This window comes from Dromiciops gliroides, chromosome 1 (genome assembly GCF_019393635.1).
Source record: "Dromiciops gliroides isolate mDroGli1 chromosome 1, mDroGli1.pri, whole genome shotgun sequence".
In the NCBI taxonomy this organism is placed as follows: Eukaryota; Metazoa; Chordata; class Mammalia; order Microbiotheria; family Microbiotheriidae; genus Dromiciops; species Dromiciops gliroides.
The window spans coordinates 98740779-98758955 of NC_057861.1; the positions used below are offsets into that span (position 1 = coordinate 98740779).

General features: G+C 38.6%; 1 protein-coding gene across 1 annotated transcript in view; it reads left to right on the top strand.

Annotated features, from left to right (window-relative positions):
- Positions 1–18177, top strand: part of OC90 (otoconin 90) — a 55141-nt gene continuing 36964 nt past the window's right edge. Inside the window, exons 1-6 of the mRNA XM_043991651.1 lie at positions 1–55; positions 7582–7647; positions 9658–9717; positions 11033–11207; positions 17527–17639; positions 18004–18132. Coding sequence (XP_043847586.1) covers positions 1–55; positions 7582–7647; positions 9658–9717; positions 11033–11207; positions 17527–17639; positions 18004–18132 — 598 coding nt within the window. The remainder of the gene's footprint in view (positions 56–7581; positions 7648–9657; positions 9718–11032; positions 11208–17526; positions 17640–18003; positions 18133–18177) is intronic.

Genomic DNA, 18177 nt, shown 5'->3' on the forward strand with positions numbered 1-18177 from the left:
ATGAAAATGATGCTTGCATTTATCTTTATGAGTATGTTGATGTTGCCAATTGCTGGTAAGTGAATATCCTTTTTCCAATCCAACCTAGAGTAAGCTATCTAACGAGCTTTGAAGAATCCTTTTGGATGAGGTCTTAGCTCTCCTAAGAGGAAGGAAGGGACTGGAGAGAAAGAGGTGGTACTTTTCTGTAAGTGTGAATGCAGAAAGTATTTTCATACATGTTAGAAGTCCATTATGGGCATGACTGTCTTAGGTATTTGTGGCCTACCCTCCTGAAGGCCCACACCCTCAGGTCAATAGGGAAATTATATTAGGATCTCCCTCTACTTATGCATTGTAATAAGAGCTGAAATTATTGGTATGGGCTCTTCCTCTAAGCTTGATACCTTAGCAGATGGTTTTGTGTGACAGTTTGATGTGAAAAAAACAAAAAGAAAAAGAAAAAAATTATTCTGGTGGCCAATCAACTTCTTTGGGATAAACTTCCCCAAACATAGTTGGGCTGGTCCTCAAACAACAGAAACACATCATATTCCGAACTCAAGATTTTCTTGTTTTGAAAAATGACCTGTCAGGATAGTCACAGACTTTGGGGCCTCAGTTTCCTTCTCTGTAACACAGAGACAATAATACTTATCCTGGCCACCACCTAACTTGATGAGGAAGGGATCTGAAAGAAGGTAGTATGGCACAATGGAAGGGGTATTCCCTCTAGAGCTAGGAGGTTCAAATCCTGCCTTTGACACCGATTGTGTGATTGACTTTGAGCAAGTCATTTAATTTTCCTAGGCTCCAGTTTCCTCATCTCTATAGTGAAGGGGGTGGGAGTGTGGGGACAGAGATTTATTAAATGGCCTCTGAGGGGGCAGCTAGATGGCGCAGTGGATAGAGTACCGGCCCTGGAGTCAGGAGTACCTGAGATCAAATCCGGCCTCAGAGACTTAACACTTACTAGCTGTGTGACCCTGGGCAAGTCACTTAACCCCAATTGCCTCACTTTAAAAACAAACAAAGAAACAAAAATGGCCTCTGAGGTCCCTTATAATTCTATTGCTATAAAAGGGCTTTGGGAAAATATGACAAGACATGCAAATGAAAGATGTCATTTAAAATTCCATCAACTTATAGACTTTTAAAATTAATCTTTAACTCTACAAATTATCTTTCTTAACTATCCATTTATCAATATCTCTAAACTCTCTTATTTTTCTTCTCTCTCTCTCTCACCACATTGTTACCAAAACTGAACTCTTTTTTTACAACTTCTTTCCAGATGAGCCATCTTTGATCAATAAAAACATTAGATCCAAACCGCTACACTGTTCAATGGCATACGCACTATGCTTCCACATAACATTCACTCACCTCTCTGCTTTACTTAGGTTATTTTCTCTGCATGGAAAGCCCTCTCTCTTCCTCTGTTCTTATTTTAGTTCAAAATGGATTTAGATCCTTTGAGTCCTACCATCTCTGGAATTCAATTTGATTAAACAAATACTTATTAGCATAAAGCCAAATTCATTGAAATATGGGAATTAGGCTAAGAGTCAGGAATAACTTGGTTCGATTTCCATCTCTGAAATATACTAGATATACAGTCAATTTATATAAGCTTTCAGTAACATAGGCAGCTCTCTAAGTCTGCAAGCTGCAGATGAGTTGTCATCTATATCAGTAGAGGGTATCTCCATGCTGGAAGATCCCTATGCAGGTGAAATCATGAGTCCAGACCTCCCAGAAATGTTCAAGGCATTGTTCTTGGCATTGAGTATGCAAAAACAAGCAGTGATTTTCCTCAAGTAACTTATATTCTACTGAGATTGGGCAGAGATAATTCATACAAGTATAACGCCACCTCCAATTACTTCAGACTACGCTGATTTTTCCTGCTGTGAACTAGAATCAGAGAAGTTTCAGAGTTAGAAGAGTTCTTTGAGATTTAAGGCAAATCATTTAATCAGCAAGAAAACTGAATAGCTTATCACTCAGGCCATTTCTGTAAGGATACCACATAGCAGGGACTCTGTCCAAATCTCTCTCTGATCCAACAAGAAACAGAAGACAGTGAACTTTCCCAGCCACAAAGGAAAAAAAATGATGAACAGATGAAAGTCTTGGGGAAAGGCAAGAGATGTGGCATATTTGGTGCAACATTGAGGCTGAAAGAGATAGAAGCCAGCTCAGTTTGACAACCAGTGATTTTCACCACTAGGTGTCTCACACCTAATCTGATACTTTAGATTGATTGGTTGATAATTAGTAGAGATATCTAGGTAGGTGCATACATAGTTCATACCTACGATTGACTCAGGGAAGTGTTCTTATCTGACAAGGGCAGTTATTTTAAGGGGGTGGAGTGTGGGGGTGATTGGTTGATTGAATGGAATCACCTACATTTGAATTTCAATTCCAGTGTCCAACCCACACCGTAGCATGTTGTGCCAACCTATCAATCCAACACTCTTTTCAATCTCATTTTTTTTGCCTTTATGACTTTTCTCTTTTTTGTTCCCTATCTTTCTCTACCTCTGAGTCTTCTAAGTGAATTAGCTCAGTCATAGAATCAGATTTTAGACTCTTAGATTTTAGAGCTGGCAGAGACTTCAGAAGTGACCTAAATCCCTCATTTTACAGATGAGAAGATGGAGGCCCATGGCAGCTAAGGGACTTTCCTAAGCTCATATAAGGGGTCTAGATCAGAGAATGAATCTAAATCTGAATTCTCTGACTCCAAAGTCCACTACACTTTTATGCTATCTTCCAACTCTTGATGATATGGAAGCATTTACAACCTATGGTGAGAGTGTAAGGGAGTTGATTACTAAAAAAAATTGAGAATGAAGGAAAAAAAAACACCTATTGGTAATCATATCAACTAGAATTCTGGAATAGAATTTAATTATCAGTCGCATAAAGAAAATAAAATGTAGTAATTATCAAGTAGGTGATAATATTTTGCAATTACTTCTCCAGTGGAGAGCAGCCATTCTTACACCAGTAGCTGTTGTGCTAATTAAACAGATTGTGGGCAATTATGCTGCATTTGAAAGATGCCAGAGCTATTACAGGGCCTTTGTGCCTCTGACTAGCACCTTACAAGGTTCTTTCTTTCAGAATCACAATAAAGACCTGCTTTTCATTGGGAAGGTTTATATTTTTTTCAAAACATGATGAATGAGCACTCCATGACACTTTTGGCATACAAATGGAATTTCCCTAACTGTAAAGAGTTTTGTTCTCACCGATCATTGCAATAGCCTCCTATCCAGCTTTTGCATTCCTGGGGTATCACACCCCTCAACCATTCTTCACAAAGCAGTGAGATTCATTTTCCTAATGCACAGTTCATGTTACTTACACTATTGACAACCCTTTCATGTATCTCTCTTGCTTACCAAGTCTCCACATACACCACTGTTGACCACCCTCTCCTCCTGGATACCCTCTCCTCTCTGGATTTTCATGCCACTGTTCTCTCCTGGTTTTCCTCCTACCAATCTGACCACTTCTTCATTGGATATGACACCCTCTTAGGCTTGGGTGTATCCCAAAACTTTGTCCTAGGTCCTCTTCTCTCCACACTTGGTTAACTTATCAGTCCTTGTGGGTTTAAATAGCATCTCTCCACAGAAAACTTCCCCCCATTGTGTGTTTTTTTAATAATTTGTTGCTACAGTACTTTCTAAAATTATGGCTACTTATATTTTAATGACTATTACACCCATTTTGGCAGTAAACATTTATTATTAATATCAAATATTAGTAAAGTATTGACTGTGTAGCATTTAACACACACAGGAAGAAAGCCCCAGCACCATGTTGTCTCTCACAGAGTACACATGGCTTCAAGGAGAGTTCAGAACCCCTACCATACCTACATTGTTCTAAGAGGGAGAGTACGCACCAAGCAACAGCATTTAAGTCAAGAGAACAGATCCAAGAAGCTAAGAACTCCATCCAAGAGGACAACCTTCAAGTTGTCAAGGCTTTTGACCTCTTTTGATAATGTCACTATACACTGATCAAAGCTAATTGGTTAGCATCATTCAATTCCTTTGGTTGACATGCTTTGAGGGTGGTCCAAATTAAAATGAGCTCTACCTATAACATAATGGTAAAGTATGCAAAAGACCATCACTGAAGACCAAGGCAGGAGAAGTCCAGGTGTGATTTAATCCCATCAGATCAATTTAGTTGGACAAAAGAGTCTATCTCCATCTCTATTGTACCCTTAGGCTGGCCCCAAAACAAGGTTAGAACTTCCGCAAGAATTGAACTTTCTTGGGTGAAGGAATAGAGGGACTGAAAATGATCTGGGTCCCCCCAAGAAACTCATTATTATTAAGTATTTTCTCACAATTCTATCCATCCCCCAACTCTGTCTTGATCAGAGACATCTTAAACTGAATGTCTCCAGGGTCTAAGTAATTTTCTTCCTCACCCTCACTCTCCAAGTCCTACCACATTTGTGCTCACAAAATCTCTTCTACTTGTTTTCTTCTCTGTAACCACTTGTGACCACCTTTGTGCAGGCCCTCATCATCATTGTACTACTATAGTAGATTGCTGAGTGTTTTCCCTGACTTCATCCTCTCCAATCCATCCTACACACAATTATAAAAATAATTATCTATAACACAAATATTTACAGCATAGTAACTCACTTGGTAGAGCCTCCTGAGCTCATATTGGTCTTATCAGTTACATTTGGACATACTGTAGTCACCCCAACATACTGGTGTCATTTTGGTCCTCTTGGAAAATGAAGGACAACAAGCAACCAACCAACCACCAACAACCTCAATTGGCAATATTCCCTAAGCCCTGGTACTTTTATTTGGTGGGAATACCTCTTTGAATGAGGTATAAAATAACTCAATCAACATGTTTCATGTTTATAATATCATATCTAAAATGTAGAGTATAAAAGAGCACCTGCCTCCAACTGGTGTAAAAATAAATCCATACCCACATATAACTAGCCCATAATTCCTATTCCTAAAACCTTTTTAGCATCAACATGGCAAAGTTGATTAGTCATCTTGAAATTTTAGCTGAAGAGTCTAGTTTAGGGAAATTGAGTATCTCAAATCTTTGGTACTTGGGAGCTTTACTCATACTTAAGATCACTTTATCCTAGAAGAAATTACTTCTAAACAATAGAAATAAGTTTTATTTTGTTTCTGTTTCTGGAGAAAGTTTCAAGGAGAAAGGGTGATCAAAAATACCATAGGCCAGAATAAAGAGGGATAAAAATTTGAGAAAGGGCCAGTGGAGTCAGACATTCTATTCTGGCCATAAATTTTATGTCAACTTTGCCTCTCAGAAAGAAGAACATGGAGAAGGATATGTAGCACCCTCTCAACACTGCCCTTTCCCTTCTCCAGTAGGTTAATAGGTCAATTATCAGGCCAGTGTATTTGATATAGAAACCTTATTGAAATACTGCCGTCCAGCTCAGTTGTTTTGACCTTTGAATGGCTCAATGCCTGGCCAATTATCTAATGATGCTCAGCCAGACAGTGGCATTAGTGAAAAGAGGAGGGAAAGAGGAAGCATCCAAACTCTTGCTTTTTAGTTGTTCCATAACTATTTTCCCAACGTATTGCCTTGGAACTTGAAAATGAGCCATTTTCAAGGTCCATTATAAATTATTTATATGCAGAGACTTTTAGGAAAATGCCCTGCTAAATCCAGATTAGTCTTCTATTCAGTAAAGCAGACCTTACAGGAGGAAACTCTTTGCTGATAGTTAGGCAAAGTTCCTATTTAAATACACGATCATGGGATTGAGGAAGCTAGGTGGTGCGGTACCGGCCATCCCATCAAGAAGGCCTGAGTTTAAACATCCTGACTCAGATATTTACCAAGAGTGTAATCTTGGGCAAGGCATTTAACTTCTCTCTGTCTGTTTCCTCATCCATAAAATGAAGAGGTTAAACTCTATCTTAGGGGTCACTGAGTACAGCCCCTTCATCTTACTTATGACAAAACTGAAGCCCAAGGGGAAGAGAGCAAGTTACCTGTGAGCCTTATAATAGGATTTAAAGCTAGAAGGACCTTAGAAAAATTTGGTCCAATGTACACTTGAAGAAACTAAGTCTGGAAAGGAGAGGTGACTGCCCTGAGGTCACCAAACAGTAGAGGGCATAACTGGCATTTGAACTCAATGTCTGACTACAAATGCAAGACTCTTTCCACTACTCCAGAGATTCTTAACCTTAACCAGGTATTGGACTAGATGTCCTCTGAAGTCCCCCCCGGCTCTGGGTTTCTGAATTATGAACACTAAAGATATTGATATGCTTTTTCAACATGTCAGCTAGTGTTGCTGAATTGTTTTTTTTTCTTTTCTTTAATATTTGGCTATGAGGCAGAGGGTTTTGATCTAAGGTTCATGAACTTTTTAAAAAAAATATTTTGATAACTATATTTCAATGTAATTGGCTTCCTAAAAAAAATGTAATTGGTTTCCTTTGTAATCAATCATACATTTAAAAACATTATTATGAGAAGGGATTCATGGGTTTCATGAGACAATCAGGAAACAAAAGAAGTTAAGAATTCCTGTCCTATAAAATGCCACCTGAACTGGAACATTGAAAAATCTGTCTGTTTGTCTGCCTATCTATCTATCTATCTATCTATCTATCTATCTATCTATCTATCTATCTATCTATCTATCTACCTACCTACCTACCTATCTGTATCTATTAATAGACATATAAATATATAGATATATTTTATCTATGACATATATAACACTTGTGGGACTATATATATATATACATACACATATATACACACATACACACATATACCCATACATAAATTATGTATGTATATACTTTTTTTGTTGACTTATTTCAGTCTTATCTGACTCTTTCTAACTCCATTTGGGGTTTTCTTGGCAAAGATACTGGGGTGGCTTGCTATTTCCTTCTCTAGCTTATTTTTCAGATGAGAAAACTGAGACAAAGAGGGTGAAGTGACTTGCCCAGGGTCATAAGGCTAGTAAGTATCTGAGGCCAAATTTGAACTCAGGAAGAAGAGTCTTCCTGATTCCAAGCCCAGTGCTCTATTCACTCTAGCATCTATCTGACCATATATTTACATACCTACCCACATCCTCATCCACACACCCACACTGTTAGACAGACAGACATAGATAATATATAGAGATGTGTATAGATATTCATGTGTGCAGTGGATAAATGTATATATATGTGTGTGTGTGTGTGTATAATTTACATTGACCATATGTGCATACATACATACACTTCAAACACATGCAGACATATATATATATATATATTCATACATGTGTGTTTTTTCATTTATAATATTTACTAAATCACAAAGAATAGACAAATAGGGCCTAGGCAGATCAGTGGGACAAGATGGTATAGATGGTCCCTGCTTTACATCCTGATGTTAGTATAGCCTCCCTATCTACGATATACAAAAAACGGGTTTCCACTCTATTTGTTCTCTTACCCCTTACCTTCCTTCACCATCCTTACAAAGTAGGGAGATTTTCATTATTTAAAACCGTTCTTCCTATCTCTTTGTCATAAATAGGTGGACAAGAAGGGGACACACCTGACCTTCCATCAGAAATTACTCAGGGACTTCCAAGAAATATAAGTGAGAATCTCTTGAATTTTTCTTATTAAGTCTAACTGGGGGGAGAGATTTTGACAGAGGAGGAAAATGCAACTTCCCATGAGACAGGTAAAGAAGTTTGTTTTCCTTGATGGTGAAGGAGTTAATCTCTGCATTTCAAAAAGATTCAGAAGTTATTCTTTCTCTTGAAAATCCTGCCTCTTGGTATGTAGTCTGCCATGCTTTTCCCCCATATTCACCACTTCTGTTTGATGGGAATAGTCTCCTAATTTATCCCATTGGTGGAATTTCTAAAAACAAACAAACAAAACAAAACTGCCCACAGCTCTGGTGTCACAAAATTGCACAGTCTAGTGTCTGACTACCCCAAAGGTATGTGTTGGTGGGGCTGGGGTTATCTCATGACCTTTCTTTTTCCTTGCTTGTATGGGGAATATCCTGTCTGCTAAGATGATTGTTGTAGGAGGCTGAAGAAGCCATCTTAAGCCAAAGTTATCAGGGTGGTATATTTGTCTGACTTGCCACAAGAAAAGAGGATGAAAGGTTTATCTAGCTTTCAAGGATACATCTTACATGGCAAGGATACATGATAGTATTGGTGCGACTCTGGCTCTGATGAACATCTCAACCCCTTTGTCTCCTCACTCACCATGGAGATAATGCCCATAATGGTAGCTGGTTCACCTTTCTCAGGAAAGAGGAAACCTCCTGAAATGCCTGAGAAGGCCCCAAATATGGGGTCTGGGTATTTTTGTCTCTGTAAAAGTGCCAAGCACTATATTTCTGGTACAAAGCCTTCAGCCTACAGGTCAGTAATCCCTAGCTCCCCTGTGACTTGAAATTCTATATTTTCCATGTTCTAGAGACTTTCCCTTTGCAATAGCTATTTGTTATACAGAGATTGCTCCCTCCCTTGTCAAATGTAGTCTTGGTCATATGTATGTTTTTACTTCTGTCTGTTGGTATTCCATGTTATGAAGAACTATATAAGAACATACCTTCGGGCAGCTAGCTATCCACCCTAGGGGGAAGCTGAAGGGGTTTAACATCTCAATTCATTCATATCAAGCATCCTCAATCTATGACTTCCTTCATATCCTTTTCTTGAAGGGCTGGTTAGTGTCAATAGCCATTCCAATTATTCCCTCCTTTCTCTTTGTACTTTTATGGTAATGCCAGAAGGGGTAGACAGTGCTTGTACCTGACCATTTTCCCATGATGTCCCTTCCTGGAGCAGAGACTTATGTTTAAAAATCTTATCTACCCCACATTTCCCCTCACCCTCATAGACAAGAACCCAGATTTGTTACAATGGGTTTTTTTTTTGTTTGTTTGGTTTGTTTTGGTTTTTTGTGAGTCAATGGGGGTTAAGTGACTTGCCCAGGGTCACACAGTTAGTAAGTGTTACGTGTCTGAGGCCGAACTTGAAGTCAGGTCCTCCTGAATCCAGGGTTGGTACTCTATCCACTGTGCCACCTAGCTGCCCCTGTTCCAATGTTTTTGAAGGCAATTGAAGCAGGCTCTGTGGAGGGCTTGAAACTTGGTCAGACATCAAAGATGCCAAAATCATCCACCGCATCCCAAGCCATCACCAATCATCTTGATTTTTGTCCTGTCACCAGGCTTCAGGGACTCTGGAAGACAGAGAAAGGCTTTGTGTAACTCTGCCTCACTCAAATCAAATTCAAGCAAGAATCACTGGTTCTCTTTGAAAACAGAGGAAAATCAACAATATTGCATGACTGGCGCCTTAAGTGACATTTTTTCTAGCCCTAAGTAAACTTCCTTTTTCTATCTCCCAGGCAATTATTTAGTTGCATGGTTATTGACAACAGCTCTCCCCCAAAAACTCCCCCCAGATGGATTGTCCTACCTTCCTGTGGGAACAGAAAACAATTATAATACCCCATCCTAAGCGTTCTCTAGGTTCTAGCAAAATGGAGATCTTGCCATGTAATGATGTCTTTATACAAACTTATTATCCCTTTCAGGATAACACATTTTTTTTAAACTTTGTATATTTCTTCTTAGATAACATCACATTCTTCAATGGGGCTTTTAAGGATGTGGAAAGTGTAACGTTATTTTTTGGTAAGTTGAATCCCTAGTTTGTAAGGATAATATTGAGAGAGATATTATCATTGTTTGGGATGCTTGGAGTTCCATTCATTCAAAATCTACTCACAAAGGATGGCCCATATAGGTAGGATCATAGAATCCCTGATTTATAGCTAGAAGAGACCTTATAGGACATCTAATCTACCCCCCACACCGAGGAAATGAGGAACCTAAATCCTAGAGATGTTAAGTGATTGTATCAAGGTGTACAGGTATAAGTGCTTGGGAATGCCCAAGTCTTCTCTGACTCCAAATTCAGCATCTTTTCTTCATCAGGTTCTAAGTATCATCCTAGGTACTGGGGGAGACAGGAGGCAATCTAGATGAGTAGAATCACTACTCTAGGGACCTAGAATCCAACAGAGAAGATAGGACACATATGTAAGTTTATGATGCTATATTAGCATTATATAAGAAGTACTTCTTCTAGAATAGATTTATCAGAGCGTAAGAAAAATGCATTTTCCTTTTGTAAAGGGCCCTCTTGCCGATGACTAGAGATGGAAAGTAATTTATCCAAGGATGCACAGCTCCATTGTTCCAAATTCAGGACCCCTAATTATAGGCCACTTCCCTTATTGCCCCTCCAGAATAGTAATACTGTTGTTCTGTCACGTTGTTTGGTCATGACCCCATTTGGGGTTTTCTTGGCAAAGATACTGGAGTGGTTTTCCATTTTCTTCTCCAGCTCATTTTACAGATGAGTAAAGTGAGGTAAACAGGGTTAAGTGACTTGCTCAGGATCACATAGCTAAAAAGAGTCTGAGGCCAAATTTGAATTCAGGAAGGTCTGGCACTCTATCCACTGTGCCACCTAGCATTTTTAACATTTAAATAGCACTTTATAATTGCATAGAATTTTACCTACATTATCTCCTGTGTTCTGAACAATAAGCTTCTCAGACTAGTGATAGGCTATTCCATTTTATAGATTATATAATCTCTAGTATTGATGAGGAAATTGAGGATTAGTAAGTGACCTTTTCTGAGGTGATAAAAGTACTAAATGGTAGAACTGAGATTACAATTTAAGTTTTCTCATTCCTACCCTACGGCTCTTTGCCCTGTGCCACATACAAAATTCTTCCGTGTCTCTCACTGTATTTAACAAAGTGCTGGGAATATATAAAAGTAATCTATAAATGCTTGTTGATCAAGAATACCATGATGGTGTCAAGGTAGTGAGTGGCTTGGACAAGAACTCCTTGTGGCATTTAGATGAAGCCCTTGATTTCCATGTCCTTATTCGCAAAGAACTTATTTTTCCCTTCCCCTCCCCTCTCTGCAGACTGCTTGGGGTCCCATTTCACCTGGCTTCAGGCCATTTTCACCAACTTTCCAGCCCTGATCCATTTTGTGAACAAGTTGAAATGTGCAGCTGGCCTCTGCCCCAAGGACTTTGAAGATTATGGCTGCTCCTGCAGGTTTGAGATGGAGGGGGAACCCATAGATGAGACTGACAGGTGAGTTCCTTTAATCAAAGACTTGGGTAATGGGAGGGAGGTTACTGGCTGCCAGAAGTAACAGGAATTATATAAATAGCTTCATCGGCCAGAGAGGGGCTAGAGGAAATCAGGAGTGCATTGGCTTCTCAGAACATAGTACTCCACTTTGGGAAATCTCAAACTGTTAAATTCTTTCTGGATGTGTGAGTAAATCAATAAAAGAAATATAAGATGGAGAGAGAAAGAGAGAGCGAGAGCGAGAGCGAGAGCGAGAGCGAGAGCGAGAGAGAGAGAGAGAGAGAGAGAGAGAGATCAGCTAGATGGTTCAATGAATGGAGTACTGGGCCTGGAATCAGGAAGACTCATCTCTCTGAATTCAAATCTGACCTGACTCTGACTAGCTGTGCAACCTTGAACAAGTCACTTAATCCTGTCTGCCTCAGTTTCTTCATCTGTAAAGTGAGCTGGAGAGGAAAATGGCAAACCACTGCAATATCTTTGCCAAGAAAACCCCAAATGGGATCATGAAGAGTGAGACGTGACCAAAACAAGTAAACAACAAATGACTATGTCTTTATATACTCAAATATACACACATGTAATATGACAAGATATGTATAGAATGAGCTAGAGCTAGAGTTAGAGAGCTATATAGTGTCCCCAAAGTCTTAGCGTGATTGTAAGTTTGAAGAGATGAAAACTGTACTGTGACACTTTGGAAAGCCTGTATATATTCTATTTTGGACAGGTCTAAATAAGTTTATATTTGTGTAGATGACAAGGGATATAAGAATACATACATATATCTATATCTTCATGTATGTGTTCATATTTCCTGTATATGTGTGTATTCTTACATTCCTTGTATATGTGTATACACACACAAGGATGTTATATTGTTATATGGGTATCCAAGGACACACACATATGTATATACATGTGCATATACAAGAAATATAAGGACACACATACAAGGGCAATATACTAATACATGGACACAAGAAACGTAAGATACACATAGATACATAGACACATATGTATCCATATATAGACACTTATATACATACATATTTTATCTATACATAAGATGCACATGCGTATACATATATACACATGTACATGTATGCATAATACATACATAAATGTGTGGAATACAAGGAAATACACAAACACAAATGCATGTATAAGAATATAAGGATATAGTTGTGTATAGATTCATATATGTGTAGATTCACATACATGTGCATATATGTGTGGATTCACATACAGAATATAAGGATACACACATGTATGTGTGTGCACATATACACAAAGACAAGATAGCAATATAAGGATACACAAGGAATGTAAAATGCACAAATGTATGTACATTATGCAGATATGTATGTATATTATGTGTGCCATAGTCCTTATGTGTGTCCTCATATTGCTATATGGTCCTTGTATATGTATGTGTTCTTATATTACACCACATGTATTATATATAAGGGTATGTATGTAATATAAGGGCACGTGCATATATGTATGTATGTGAATATATACATGTATATGCAAGAACTATAAGGCCACACATATACAAGAACAATATAGCAATATAAGGACACACAAAGAATGTAAGATACACACATATATGTGGAATATAAGCACACGCACATATATACGTACTAGGACATATTTAGAAATATAAGGAGGTGTGTGTGTGTGTACACAATTCACTGAAGTTCTCTAGGTACTTTATTGTGATGTGAAGATGCCCTTAGATTCTCAGAGGTGATAGTTAGGCAGGACCTTTCAGGCTGGAAAAACTTGAAGTAGGGATCCAATGAGAAGCTGTATGTTTGTTGTCCAAGGCCTTGGTTAGCCAAGTTTAGAGACATTCATCATCAGCCTGGCTATGGCGATGACATTTTTGACAAAAGCAACTCGGAAGCCACAGAAACTTAACTGGCTGTCTTACCCTGCCTCAGCTTCTCCATCTGGGAAATGGAGATAATCATAGCCCTTACCTCCCAGGGCTGTTGTGAAGATTAATGAGATAATGTCTATAAAGCACATTGCAAACTTAAAGCACTATAAACATGTTAACTATTATAACTCTATTAAATCATAGAAAGGTTGCAATCTATCAGTGAAGGGAGTACCCACTCTGTTGAAACCATAGGTTATTAACATATTGAAGCAGCAAGCATTTACTTAATCATGATCTTTTTCTACTTTACTCACTAAAAAGTGTATGGAAGGCATGGATATTTACTAAAATGAGGACTATATTTGGAGCTAGAAGACCTGAGTTCAAATCCAGCCTCTACCACTGATCTACAGTGTATAGCCTTAGGAAGGTTACTTAACATCTATGAGCTTCAGTTTTCTTATCTGTAAAATTAAGATGATCATTTTTACACTATTGATCTTACAGGATTTTGAGAATCCACTGAAATGTTTGTTCAAAGGCTTTGTAGAGAGCTAAGGAAATTTGGGCTATTATTAAGCTTCTTGAGGACTGTAAGGTCCAAAATTGTCTGATCTGAAATAAAAGAGATTGAGTCAAAGCTCTGAGCCAATATCCGTTTATTAAGGGAATCTTACCACCCTTTAATGAATAGGACCTCAGTTCTTCCTCACTATCTGAGATGTCCCCTGTATCCAGGGCCTTACTTTTAGAGTTCTTGATACCCAGATGCACAGAAGAGACAGAGTAAAATACAGAGTCTCATTGGTTGATAGACCTTGCTCTTGGTTCTCCAAGAGGGTCAGAAATGATGTATTCACATGGGTGATCACAAGATGGGCAAGGCTCAAGAGACATCTCCAATGACTAAGTGATCATAAGATTGATGCCTCCTCATGTTGGGCAAGAGAGGATTGTCCAGAGGTATAAAAATAAATTGGGGGGGGCTTTCCAAATCACATTAAACCATCCCATCCATCCACGTTGGGCTTGGTCACATTGATTAAGAAAAGATGGCGGGGGCGGCTAGGTGGTGCAATGGATAGAGCACCGGCCCTGGATTCAGGAGGACCTGAGTTCAAATCCGGCCTTAGACACTTGACACTTACTAGCTGTGTGATCCTGGGCAAGTCACTTAACCCCAATTGCCTCACAAAAAAGAAAAGAAAAGAAAAGAAAAGATAGCAGAGGTCCAGAGTTCTCACACCCACATTGGCCTTGGTCATGCACTCATGAGGCCAAAAGGATGCTCTAGTCAGCATTCTTGTGATTAAACAAGTGAATTTTATAATAAGCTAGTGAACTAATAGATTATAGTTTAAAATTACCTTGTAGTTTAAAGTTTGGGGACTATTCTAAGAAAGAATTTATGCTATCTAACTGTCCCTGAATACAATATATGTAAAGTATAAATTAATAGCTATATTAAAATATTAGTTGACTAGGCTGACTAAATGCATATTAATAGATAAATATGACACAAATAGTCACTACCCCTATGGAATCACACTAAACTGAATAATACTGATTAGAATAAATAGGGGTACAAATAGTCAATTATCACAGGACAAACTGTCTTATTAATTTTTATATTTCTCAACACCTAGTAAAGGTCTATGAAAGGAATAAAAATGGTACAAGTTTGATATAATCATGAAAAGCCCTTGACATGGGTCATTAGAGGCACCTGGGCCTCTCCACTCACTTTACTGTATCAGGTTGTTAAAAGTGAAGTCTCAGGCAGCTAGGTGGTACAGTGGATAAAGCGCCGGCCCTGGATTCAGGAATACCTGAGTTCAAATCTGACCTCAGACACTTGACACTTACTAGCTGTGTGACCCTGGGCAAGTCACTTAACCCCCATTGCCCCGCAAAGAAAAAGAAAAAAAAAAAGTGAAGTCTCCTTGTTATAGAAGGGGTTAGCGACTTGCATATTATTAAAAAAGAAATAAACAAAAAAAACCAAACTTTTTTTTTTTCCTGTTTTCAAACCTTCCCATGGACATGGAATGTTTTTAAAGACCTCCAGGCAAAAGGTTGTCTTTGTCTCACAAATTCTCAGTAAGAATTCCTTGAATATACATGTTTACATTCTGAAATGAGAGATAGATTCAGATCAATGAGTTGGTAGGAGGAGGAAATCCTTCCCCTGTTCCCCACTACCTTGTTCTACCGCAGGGATGGGGGTGGGAGGCTCCCAATTGTATAAGCATCAGAGACTCAGAAGCAAAGCAGCAATCCATCAAAGTCATGGCCAGACCAGAATTACTAAATCATGCATGTTGAAAACTGAAGGACGGGTGAACACCCAATTTCATTTTCTTCACATCCTCTGAGAGGGTACTTGGGGCCCAGAGAGAACAATGGGAGAGAGGTAGTTTCCTTGGAGATTTGCATACCAAACCTGAATAAATCTTAGCAGATTTATTCGGAGACCCATTATTTTTCTATCTCAAATGTCACAGGCTTCCTGATTGAAGGCAGCTTTTGCCCTGGGTGGATATGAAGTTTTGATTACCTTGTCCATCAATCAACAAACATATATTGAGCTCCTACTAACATAGTACCACTGTGCTAAGGAATATATATATATATATATATATATATATATATATATATTGGACAGTTACTGGATTAGAGGAATGTCCTATATGTAGAGTGCCTGATTTCAGCAAGGCATTTAGCAGAGAATGAAAGTCAGCACTGTGTCATCATGAAGGGGATAGACTTGAAGTTGGGATTTTGGCTCCACTACTCTGACCTCAGACAGGTCACTTCACTTATGCACCTCAGTTTCCTTTTCTGTCAAATTAAGTGATTGGATTAGATGGACTGACCTCTAAGATCCTTTCCACCTCTATACTTATGAACCAATGATCCTAAATTACTCTCTGGACCTGCAAAGTAGGGACAATTACATGTATGGACCCTAGTTCACTGGACTTTAGTGAAGATCAAATAAGATTCAGTATGTAAAGGACTTTGTCATACATAAAAATCAGCTATTACTAAATCGATATGGCTAAAATGAAGAGACAGAGATTTGATAATTTAGTCAGGTTATATGGGACTATAAAATGCACAAGGAATAGAATACATATGTATATACATACATAATACACATATGTGGAATATAAGGACTTACACAGTGGTACTGGTTAAGCAACTAGACCCAAAAAGTGTTGATCATTGGGTTGATATCAACCTAAACAAAAGTGGAATGTTCTAGATTTATGTTAAGACATAATCTGAGGTATTTACAATCTATCTAGAGTGAAAAGATATAGACACTTGAAATATGGAGCTTATCCAAAGGAACACAACCAGGATGGTGAAGGGTCTCAAGACCATTCTGTATAAAAATTAAACAAAAGAACTGGAAATGTTAAGCCTTAGAGGAGCCTTAGGTGGAACTTGATAGTTATTTTTGAATATTTTAAAGATTTTCTCATAGAAGAGATAATAGATTTGATCTGCTAGGGCAAAACTAAAGGGACAAGGATGGAATAGAGAATCAGTGTAAGGACAAATCTTCTAATAGTTAGAGCTAGCTGAAAGTGAAATATGTTGTCTCTGAAGAGAGGGGGTACTTTGACTAGTGGCTGTCGAACTTTTGCTTGAATCAGCAAGTCATCAAGGAGACTTGGGTTTGAATCTTGGTACAGCTTTGACCTGTCCTGTGACCTAGGACAAAATCATTTCACTTCTTTGGGCACCATTTTCTTCATCTGTTAAACAAAGGAATTGGCCTCAGTGATCTCTAACATCCCTTCCAACCATAACATTATAGGTTCTAATGTTCTATACTCTCAGATCCCTTCTATATTCTAACTATAATCAACTAACTTTAAGTAATGCTATATTCTAACATTCTATCTTCTTCCTTCAAGCTCTGATTCTAAATATCATTTTTCCAGAGGGATTATATTATTCTCCTAATGGAGGAAAAATTATACTATCATTGATCTAGAGTTCCCTTAGATGTAATCTAGAACAACCTCCTTGTTTTTCTGAGGAGAAAGCAGGTCCATAAATTTAAGCAGATTGTATTGGCAGTAAGTGTCAGAGGTGGGATTTGAATTCAAGTCCTTTGACTCTGAATCCAGGGTTCTTTCTATTCTTTTTTGTTTGTTTGTTTTGTTTTTGTAGGGCAATGAGGGTTAAGTGACTTGCCCAGGGTCACACAGCTAGTTAAGTGTCAAGAGTCTGAGGCTGGATTTGAACTCAGGTCCTCCTGAATCCAAGGCCAGTGCTTTATCCACTGCGCCACCTAGCTGCCCTGGTTCTTTCTATTCTAACAAGCTGTTTCTTTATTCTGATGATAAATAAACAGGGCGTTCTTTCCTCTCACTCCCCAAGTTTCAATTTTCTCCCCATCTGTGTATCCAGTTGTTGTTTCCAGCACCGAAAATGTTATGAAGATGCTGATGAACTGGAGTGCACCCGAGACCTAACCAAACTTTCCATGGATGTCACTTGTGACAATCAAATCATCACTTGTGGTAAGTGAAATTCATCTGATTAAGTCCAAGGTATCCTGGTGATTCTAGTATAACTGGTGTGTTTGGGGATACAAAAAGAACTTCCCTTCCTTCCCAGGATACCCACTGTCCAGGGGAACACAGAAGTTGAATTAGAGGATTTCTCTTACTATTCTATCATAGTTTCTGGGGCTAGGACAAGCTGGAAACACAACTGGGACAAATTTGCATGCACTGTCCTAGCGTCCTGCTTACAGAACCCCCTCTTCCCTCATAGGATTCAAAGGATCTAGAGTTGGGAGGGATCATAGGGATCACCTAAAGGGAAATTAAGTAAGTTGGGGAGTTTTCTCACTCCTCTACATTTGTTGGTCAATCTCTCCAGAGTCCAAGGATCCTTGTGAGCATCTTCTGTGTAACTGTGACAAAACGGCCATTGAGTGTTTCCTTCATTCACACATCAACTCTTCCCTGAATGGCCTTGACATTGCCTTCTGCATGTCCACAGTCACAGGTAAGAAAAACCAGATTGGGTTTCTCAGTTTCCTCAACAATATTT